General features: G+C 33.4%; 1 protein-coding gene across 1 annotated transcript; it reads left to right on the forward strand.

The window, feature by feature from the left end:
• Positions 1-620: 620 nt before the first annotated feature.
• Positions 621-6,931, forward strand: LOC124542247. The gene is made up of 6 exons (XM_047120195.1): positions 621-784; positions 1,443-1,667; positions 2,618-2,766; positions 3,912-4,068; positions 5,020-5,290; positions 6,766-6,931. The coding sequence occupies exons 1-6, from the start codon at positions 763-765 to the stop codon at positions 6,929-6,931; spliced, it is 990 nt and encodes a 329-aa protein (XP_046976151.1). The 5' UTR covers positions 621-762.
• The last annotated feature ends 4,339 nt before the right edge of the window (positions 6,932-11,270 follow it).

Genomic DNA, 11,270 nt, shown 5'->3' on the forward strand with positions numbered 1-11,270 from the left:
TATATTATGTATTAAATAATAGATGCAATGACATAATTAACTAGATTTGAGAATAATTAAATGACAAGAAATTAAATTGTTCCATAAAGAAAAGATTTTTACTAATAAAAGTTTAAATAATGTTATAGAGATCATATCAACATATATGAAGCGAAAGAGAGCTCCCTCGTAGCTAGCGGGAATCGCTCGGAACAGCTCTTAACGTGGCAATATCCACCAGTTATTACTAAAGGAAACTCAACTAATATAACATTAATTTTTCACGAATTCAGTAAACATTCCAAGAAATGGAACTAGTTGACATGTTCCTTTGAAAATGCTACTGAATAACTAATGCATATTCGAAGAATCGATTCAGTTCATTCATTCTCTTAAGTAATATTGAACTGAATCGATTATTTTCTCGCTGGACTCGTTCTTCGTATATAAACTATGGCTATTGTTTGTTAATGAAAATATATCCGTTTAAAAAGCTCCAATTAAAATCTGATAATATAACATATCATCTTAATTATTATTTTATACATAACAATAATCAACGCTTTTATATCTGTATGAATTTGCTATTTTAATATTTTTTAAAGCTTGCAACATTGAAAATAACTGTCAAAGAGATTAAATTTTGTTTGAAAACAAAAGTAACGGATTGCTAGTCCTTTGAGGGATAATTTTGATAAAAACATAAGAAATAAAATATTTAAGTATCTGACATACTGATTTTGTGATTGTTTATATCTAAATAACACTGAAAATACAGTTACAATGCAGTCTACATCTAAAAACAGTAAGTAGTGACTAAACTTAACCATTTAATAAGTGTTACGAAAGTTGATATGTTTTTTGTTAAATTTATGAATGTTTATCAAAATAAGTTACTTACACAATATAAATACTAAAGTAATACAACGCATTAAAATGAGATATCATTAAGATAAACAAGAATAGAACATAAAAGCATTACGCTAAACTCTGATGAATAATAGGGAAGAAAAAGTTTGGCATAATATTTTTTCTGATTTTCTAATATATGTTTATTATTTACAAATAAAATTGCTTCTATTACTATGATTTATTGATATTAAAATAACTGTAACTCAATTGCAGTGCCACATACTATATCGTATTTAAATCATGCAGCATCTCACTCAAACACTAAAAATTTCATCTAATCTGTTCAGAAATTTAGAAGAAGTTCAGTAAATTAAACTTAAATATATATGTCATGATATAATAAACCATTTATTTCAGAGTAAATGTCCATTTTGTTAGTAACAACTATCTTCATATCATTGTATTTTTCAAAACAAGTCAATAATGCAGTATTACTTAAATTGGACCAATTAAATTAATAAAATATCATTATGAAATCTACATGAAACAGTAGATTTGTACAGAAACAAAGTAGCACATTTAAAATAATAATTAATAACTAATAATTTCAGAAATCAACGAACTACAGATGATAATTAGCAAGATGCCGTTGGAGATATGCTGCGTGACAGTTCTACCGGAGTTTGGAGTGAGATGGAGGGAGATGTCGCGCGCGGTACGCAACGCGAGACTTCCCATGGCCCCTGCTAGTGTAGCCAGGGTGCTGTGCAGACATATCGGCAAGTCGTTACCGAGTGAAGAGATAGCAGAAATTGTTGCTAGATTGAGATTGAAATGTAAGTTATTCAAATAATTAAAGAAGAAAGAACATATGTTTACATCAATAGGACACGAGATACAATAAATAATAAAAAGTATAAAAAAATTAAAAAAAAAGAAAAACAACTAAAATATAAAAAGACGTGTTAACTAGTTATAAATAACAACAAAACAAAAACAAAACAATGATTATTAACGTGCCCTATAAGGTGTACCATTCAGCTTCCAAGTTGGATTCCAAGAACCCAATGCTGATTTTCAATGGTACCCTGTGTGGTTGTGACGGGCTGTGACAATATATGGTAATATTTGATAAACACTACAATATTAATATACATATAATAACAATATATGATTTTTAAATATATAAATACATACATAGTATAATTGCTGTTTAAACACATATGAACCACCACAAAACTATTTACAGCTTATTCATAGTACCTACAGTAGTTCATTGAATTTTTTTTATGGAAAACACTAATCTCTGAAATTAATAGATTTAAAACAAAACTTAGGCAGTAGTAAGGTAAGGTAAGGTAACAGCCTGTACATTTCCCACTCCTGAGATAAGGGCTCCTCTTCCATTATAGTACATAATGTATATGTGGCAGAATTTCCATGAAATTAGACACATGCATTCCTCACAATGTTTTTCCTTCACCGCCAAGCACGAGATGAATTATAAACACAAATTAGGCACATATATATAGTGGTGCTTGCCTGGGTTTGAACTCGAAATCATCGGTTATGATGCACGCGTTCTAACCATTGGGCCATCCCAGCTTAGTAAGTACAAATTGCAATTGGTACTTACTACCGCCCATAGACAGGCCTACCTATGATTAAACAGTCACACTAAACTTGCTAAGAGGAATAACGATAGGAGGCATTTCTGATTGCTTGGATGGCAAGTTTGTTCTAAAAAGTGTTCATAACCAAAGAGTTTTTATTTATATATTTGCAGTGGTAGCGACACAGCGTAGGACCTGGCACGTTATTAAACTGTCAGAGCAGATATCAGATGAGCCAGTCAATGTTCTGGCGAGGCTTCTACCGACGAGGGTTGTGCAAGCTCTCCGAGCAGTCAAGAGTCAGAGGTTCATGAAGCCAGAGGTAAGAGTCCAGTAAATGTGACATTGCTAGCCAGAGGCCTACATTCTCAGATGTTTTTAGCTTTAAACTGTGTGATTAGTTACCATTGAGAAATGCCTCAGTGGAAAAGTGGATCTCCAAATATTAAAATTGATCAGTCAAAATCAAAATAAAAGTATACTATTTTCAAGTAGACTTTTACTAGCACTTTTGAATCATTTAACAACTATATTAAGTGAAGATCCACCACTTGGGAAAGCACAATCTTCCGTGAAGAACCGACAAGAAAGAGTAGTCACTCGTTGTCAATATGTAACAATACAAAGTTATGTTAGTTAAATATAATTGTATATGTATGTTATACATCCTGCCTGGAGGTCAACAGGTATTAGCTCCACGCTTTTTTATCGTCTATATAATAGGCTATTTGACAACGCGAAAAATAAATTGTGAATAATTGTAATCAGTGTATATTATGAGTTTAAAAAATCAATAAATAAAAATGCATTTTTTCAAACGTTTGTCACGTGACACAAAACGCTCCTGATTGGCCGGGCTTATGACAAAGTCACTTTCTTGTAAACATTGCTTTTCTACTATATATACCACATATTAAAATACAGCAAAGTGACGTCACCGACCCCATTGCAGCGCCATATTGTCCAAGTAGCGTTTTCCCGCGTTATTTAAATAAGGAATTTTTAAAATGATATTTTTCGGCAAATATGAACTAAAAATAAAAAAATCTACTTTTATATTTTATATAATATAAAATGGATTTTAAAAACCACTCAAATAACCTATGTTGTATTGAATAATATGCCTTCTTTAACAATGTATTTTTTACAATAAATAAATATAAATATGAGATACATTACTCTGATCCCAATGTAAGTAGCTGAAGCACTTGTGTTATGGAAATCAGAAGTAACGACGGTACCACAAACACCCAGACCCAAGACAACATAGAAAACTAATGGTAATCTACATCGACTCGGCCGGGATTCGAACCGGGACCTCAGAGTGGCGTACCCATGAAAACCGGTGTACACACCACTCGACCATGGAGGTCGTCGAAACAATGATTTGAGTTTATGGAAACTTTTCCCAATAGTCTGATGCTATTGAAATGTTCTTAAGCATTAATTACTCATTCTATATTTCAGGTCCAAACTGTAAAACTCGGTGACTTGATATACATAAGTATACAAATGATGTCGGAAACTAAGGAAGGGAGCGTCTTGTTCGTGGCGACTCCGCCGGGCGAGCCCGTCGCCCTGGTCAGCTCGCTGCACTCGAGTTTGCTTCGCGCATGCGTACAAGGTTAGCATACAAGATTTATATAGTAACTATTTTTCTACACTAATATTATAAAGAGGAAAACTTTGTTTGTTTGGTTGTAATGAATAGGCTCAAAAACTACTGGACCGATTTTAAAAATTCTTTCACCATTCGAAAGCTAAATTAATCCCGCATAACAAAGGCTAAATTTTATTTTGAAAAAAAAATAGAGTTCTACGCGGGCGAAGCCGCGGGCGACCGCTAGTAATTCATAATTGTATATATGTAAGGACTAGGATTTTATATACACCCACTTTGCTGGTTCGAATTCGAAACGTTTTTCATTCATGTACATCATTGAATAGTCCAGTCAATTGACTTGGTGGTAGGGCTTTGTGCAAGCCCGTCTGGGTAGGTACCACCCACTCATCAGTTATTCTACCGCCAATTAACAGTGCTCAGTATTGTTGTGTTCTGGTCTGATGGGTGAGTGAGCAGTAACTACAGACATAAGGGAAATAACATGTTAGTTCCCAAGGTTGGTGGCACATTGACTATGTAAGGAATAGTTAATATTTCTTACAGCGTCATTGTCTATGGGCGATGGTGACCACTAGCCATCGGGTGGCCCATATGCTCGTCCGCCAACCTATACCATAAAAAAAAAATAAAAGTCACAGCCTATAAATTTCCCGCTGCTGAGCTAAGGCTGAGGAACTCCTATTAAGGATAAGGTTTTCGAACATATTCTACCACACTGTTCCAATGTGGATTGGTGGATTTACATTTGGCAGGATTTCGTTGAAATTAGATACATTCAGGTTGCCTCGTGATGTTATTCTTCACCGCTGAACACGAGATGAATTATAAATACAAATTAAGCACATGAAAATTCAGTTGTGTTTATCTGGGTTTGAACTCGTAATCATCAGTTAAGATGTACATGCTTTAACCAATTATTTTATACAATTAATTGTTATGATCTTGTTCCAGGTCTCGGCTATAAGAAGTTTGAAGATGCAAGTTTAAACGGACGAGATATAAATTCCCTGCTCCGGATATACAATACAAATCACACGGAACAACCAGACTTCCTGGCGAGTCTCCCGGAGTACAACATCCTCCCGATCACAGCCAGGAGCGGGATAGACTATACTGGTAGGAAGATGGACGAGGAGTATGCCAGCCAGATCCTCGGCCCTGATCCTCCACAGCTTGCGAGGTTGACGGTCAGCTCGGAGAAAGAGTTCTTTGCACCAGAGAGGTATGTTTAGGAGCAATAGAATATATTCATTAGTATAAAATTAATTATATAATATGACAACAACAACAGCCTGTAAATTTCCCACTGCTGGGCTAATGCTTTGAGGAGATAGTTTTGGAACATATTCCACGACGCTGTTCCATAAAACGCATTTGTTATTTTACTATATTAAAAGTAAAAGTCGTAATTTGTAGTCTGTGTCACGTGACCTAAATCACGAGTCTGAAAAACTGTCATTTCGATATCATATGGCGCTTTGAAAAACAACTGTTCTGGAGTTTTAATGCTTGTATTTGTATATTACATACTAATGATAGCGAGTTATTTTCCCGAAAAACACCAAATATCTATAGTGAGTTGGCTCTGTAATATATATAGAACTTTTTGATAGATAGATAGATAGATAGATAAAAAATTAAAAAAAATTATTGCACTCAATATCATATAAAATAACAGTACATATATAATGGTTAATTACAGAAAGTTGAAGGCAAGGGCGGCCTTATCACTTTTTGATTGAGTAAGCCGTAAAAATCCTAACGGTTAGCTAAATATATAAATATACTAGCTGTTCCCGAGATTTCGTGCGCATTTAACAAAAAAGTTGTTATTGTAGCCTGAGTGACTCCTTATTCAATCAATTGTCCGTCACTGAAAGTGTCGTCAAAATCGGTCCAGCCGTTCCATAGTTTAGACCAGTAGTTCCCAAACTTATTTTTCTCGTTTACTTTTAAAATTTTTTTGGTTTCCGTGGACCCCACCCCTGCTGCTATATTTCTACCACATTCTTAAAGTCGCCATAATATAAAAATTGTGTCGCTTCTGAGTTCTGTCCCTATATTCCGATAGGTAAACTAAAAAAATAGTACATTTTCTAACACTTTACTTATTAAAGGAATAGAATTACAAGAAAAAATTAATAAGGTAATATAACTATGCTTACACATTTGCTCTTTACTATCAAAAGCAGATAAATTTTCGTGGACCCCCATTAACATCTTATGGACGCCCATTTTTTATTCACGCCTATGTAGACCCCCATCATGTCTCCCGTGGACCTCTAGGGGTTCTCCTGGACCACTTTGGGAATCACTGGTTTAGACGAAACAAACAAACTTACAATGATTGTAAAAATGATGTTTTGGTATGGGTACCGTGTATACATATTCATTTAGTAAAAATGTGTGGTTATTTTAATATTACAAACAGACACTCTAATTTTATTATATGTATAGATTAAATGTCTTTTCTCGAAATATATACTGAAAATTAATTTGTTTAGAATACTAATTACTGTAAATAACAGTATTGTAAATTTGTTTATATGAAAAGAGCAACTATGCAAGTTTCTTGCCGTTTCTTCTCGCTAGAAGCTGCTTTCCGAAACGGTGGTAGTATTTAATTATTGACAATTCAAAAACGCTTCATTGTAAAGTTTACTTGAATCAAATTGATTTTGATTTTATATTTTCTAGATTGAATAAGAAAATGAAATTGACGCTTCAGTTGAAAAGCGAAGACATTGCGAAGACGCTGCAGTTTTGGGCGGCAAAAGGCGCCATCTTGCCGACATCGGACCTTTTTCAAATATTTCACAAAATTAAATCGAATAAAATACATATGGAGGCGGACGACGAATAATGTTATTTGTAATGTTTTTAAATCGATTAGGAATAAATATTTTGTGTTGTTAAATTGCTTTTTTAATGACTGTTATTAATAATAAAAACAATTATTACACGTCTAAAAAGTATTTACTTAAAATTGACAGATATTTATTTTACACAAAAAATAATTGCTCTTACATTATTAATAATAATACCTGTTGACCTCCAGGCAGGATATATTAATTTAATAATTGTATTAACTTAAAAATTAACTAACATGACTGTATTTTTTTAAATGTTGAAAAAGAGTAACTACTCAGTTTCTTGCCGGTTCTTCTCGGTAGAATCTACTTTCCGAACCGGTGGTAGCTTCACTTAATTGTTAAATGACGATTCAAAAGTGCTTGTAAAAGCCCACTTGAATAAAGTATACTTTGATTTTGATTTTTTTGATTCTCATAGTTCGTTCAGAGTTATTTTACCTCTGGCTATTAAGCTGGCTTACTTGTGCCGTGTTGCTATAGGTGGTTACTTTTTAGAAACTAGCGATCTGCCAAAAAGATATATATTTATTATAATCAAGAGTTCAGTATTAATTATTAATTAATGATTTAATTGAATTAAATATCTTAAATCTTAATCAATTATTATAGTGAGATATAACACAATATAATTAATCACTATTCTGATAATTATAATATCACTTAAATTTAAACTATAATAATGGCGTGGAATGCCAAAATGGCAGTCAGGGCAGGCTACTGGGACAGTGTCCGTGCACCAAGACGCATCCAAAAGAAATGCGTGCCGGATTTTTTTTTTATGTGTGATGTATTGCTGTTGGCCCTACTGGCCTTTACAGCGTCACCGGACTTTTGGGCGAGAGCTACTGTCCTCAGCCCTGAGGTTGAGCGCTGAGCTCGAATTTAAAGTTCGTCCTGAGGGTGTCTCCTATGAGATTGCACCTCGGCTCAGAACGAAGTCGGTGGGGTGTGAATCTAAACACTTGAGTGATTTTACTGACGTCTCGGCCGCCTCCGAGACGTCGCTAGTCTGGGTCTTCGTGTGTGCCGTGAGTCTGAGGTGTGTAGTGTGGTTTTCCCTACAAATGGCTCGTTTGCGATAGTGAAGCTATCGTCTACATCGTTCAGGACGTGCTTAGGTCGCCTGAGTCTAGATGGACGTGCGCTGGGTTAAGATTACGCTGGTTTTTATACTAAACAGATGACGTCAGGTGCACGCGCCACTAGCGCATTGTTATCGTTGTCCGTTGTTTTTGTCGAACATCTGTTGCCGCCGTCATATATATATCGCACCCTTAGTAATATAAAGGCACAATCCAAAAAAGTAGATTTTTGGAAAATCGCTTTTAAAGTTTCTTGATTTTTAGATAACTGATATTCTTTTAAATAACATTTTTATTACTTAAGTTCTACATATGAAATCTGGTAGATTTGATCTTTGATAAATACACTATCAATATTTATACTTATAAATAAATAATATAAAAAAAAGAAAATCACAAGCATTTGAAAAAACACTTTCAGGTTAGACCCATATAATTTAAAAAAAAAAAAAAACGGCGTAAATATGGAACTATTAAAGTTTACAACAAACTAATAAGTCATGATTCCATAAATAAAATTTACTTTTAGGCAATATAGCGATTGATTATGAATTAGACCCAATTATTTATTAAATTTTGCATAATATAACGGCGCAAATACTAATTGTTTGTAAAAAATACAAAATATTAAAAACCAAACTTATCAGGTTTTTCATCACAGAAGGACTCAAATACGAATTGCGCCCTTGTAGCAGTAAGAGCGGGGAACGGGAGCAGCGAGTGAGAGAAAGATACAAATATAATTACAGAGTTATTATGATCCTTTCTCTCTCTGTCAGCGCTAATCTGTGGCGCATCTCATTTTGTGCCCTTAGCTTTTAAAATCTCAGTTTTCACAAATTTGTGCGATATATTTAGCATACAGAAGTGAAATAGATTAAAAAAGACAAGAACATTAATAACTTTAATCAGGATATAAACAACTTTAATCATTTACAAACAAACAAAATAGTTCTAACTTCGAAAATATCTTAACATAAATAAATCACCAAATCATACATATTGAAGTAAATTACTTACTCGGTTGAGTTTACAAATCCAAATAAAACACAAATAACACTTATAACAAATTACAAGTCGCGCCCAATAAGAAAGAAAATTGAAGGCTTGATACGGTTTCGCGCGCTTTTGTTTTTTTTTTATTTTATTCTATCCAGCCAGTTGCATAGTTAAAGGAATCTCCTAAATATAAATATATTACCCAATCTTATTTATGGCCGTTTATGTCCATATTAATATCGTAAATGTATTTGTTTTTTAAGCACAATGATTTTTGACGTGATCAAATGTATTTGTTTCTAATTGTAGTCGGTAGAAAGGTTATGTGTAATCTCTGGGAATCATCCACTCTTGAAATATTTTACCGCCAAACAGCAGGACTCAGTATTGTTATTTTCCAGTTTGAAGGGTGAGTTAGTCAGTGTTACAAAAGGGACATAACATCGTGGATCCTTTTTGGAGCCTATTTACGCCACTTTTGAGTTCACATAAATTTTGACACCATTGTAGAGGATTTGTTAGATATTAGTTAGATAAGTTTAGAAGACATGCTGCGTCGACGCTAAGAAAATTAGGATGAGGGCAGGAGGATGATGCCTTAGAAGAATGATTTGAACACAAATAAAACAAAATGTAGCAACTTAAATATTTATTTAGATATTTTTTAAATGCTAATTGAGACCGAATTCCGAATTCACTTAAACGACAAACTATAGTGTTCAAATATAATTACGTTTACAAAACACGCTAGAGAAAGGTATACCGAGCTTGTTAAAATTGGTTTAAAATGAATCCCAATGTATAGTACGACACAACTCAGATGTAGCGTCGGCAAATTCAATAAAAGATTACTGCCGATTTACACAACCAACAGAAACAGTCGCTATAGATTCGCGCGTCAGTTCGACCCGAGACAGCGAGTGCGTGTAAATCGACGCATCAAATTTAAATATATTAGGTCATATGAAATTCTGCCACATATGCATACCATCAGCATTGGAACAGCGTGGTGAAATATGTTGTAAACATTCTCCTTAAGATGACGCCTTAGCCCAGCAGTGGTAAATTTTCAGTCTGCTGTTGATAAATACCCCATTTTAAATAATTGTAATAATATCAATATCAAGATTTAATTATTAAGATTGTGTGGAACCAGTTTAACGATTCATCGTAAGTCAGGCTGTAGCTTAACATATGTGGACTGTAAATTCATTTGAACACTATCGTAAACCGTTAAACTAATATTAATTTGTTCCAATAAGAGATTACAATCCGACGACGCTCCTATAGAGATTTATTATTGATTTTATGTTATTCTATATTTGTCTTACACAATCACAGTGATCATCTTATGTATTTAGCAGATTTCTATCAGTTTCCAATGCTAGAATTAAATATGTTTGAACTATTTGAGGCGAGATGGCCCAGTGGTTAGAACGCGTGCATCTTAACCAATGATTGCAGTTTTAAACCCAGGCAAGCACCGCTGATAATACATGTACTTAATTTGTGTTTATAATTCATCTCATTCTCTGTATGAGTCAAATTTCATAGAAATTCTGCCACATGTATACTCCACACACCCACATTGGACCGACGCTCATTCAGCTTTAATCGCTATAAATATTTATATTATTATTTTTTTGGGAAAAACATGATTTACAAAAGCTTTCGTTGTGGTAATGTAAACTACTTGCATAAAAACTCAAATTAATTGATTATAAAGTGCCAGATGGTATTTAAATGACTCACTTTCTCATTTACTTTTTATATTTAATTAAATCGATACTCTTAAAAAAAACTCTTGTGATTGCGTTTGACAAATACCTCGATATCATCATCGGAAATCAAAGATGGCGCCGACCGCCATTAAATAAGATTTTTTGTGCATCTACAATTAATATTGATTTCGTAGTCGGATTAATTATTTAGTATTATATATAATTATTATATTTGACAACCTTTCAAAGAACTTAATAACTAATACAATATAACTAGAAATAAATGTTAAATCCAACTAATTAAATTTTAACATTTCAAATATTATATATAAATAATAATCTATTCTTAATTTAAATATATATGTACCTTAGAGGTGAAGAGTGTTAAGCGCCAATTTTTGATAAAAGAACGTTAATAATAATAATATTATTTGCAACTACGGTAAGTACAGGTGACACTTCGGGCTATTGCAACAATACATCCATTCTTAAAAAAAAAAAACATTTTGACAGATGAAAAGGCGGGA

Source organism: Vanessa cardui, chromosome 30 (genome assembly GCF_905220365.1).
Source record: "Vanessa cardui chromosome 30, ilVanCard2.1, whole genome shotgun sequence".
Classification (NCBI taxonomy): domain Eukaryota; kingdom Metazoa; phylum Arthropoda; class Insecta; order Lepidoptera; family Nymphalidae; genus Vanessa; species Vanessa cardui.

Excerpts from the sequence above, each read along its gene's own strand:
- LOC124542247 (XM_047120195.1), top strand. The coding sequence starts at position 763 with ATGCAGTCTACATCTAAAAACA. Across the intron at positions 1,668-2,617 it reads TGCTAGATTGAGATTGAAAT|TGGTAGCGACACAGCGTAGG; the intron begins GTAAGTTATTCA and ends ATATATTTGCAG. Across the intron at positions 2,767-3,911 it reads AGAGGTTCATGAAGCCAGAG|GTCCAAACTGTAAAACTCGG; the intron begins GTAAGAGTCCAG and ends TCTATATTTCAG.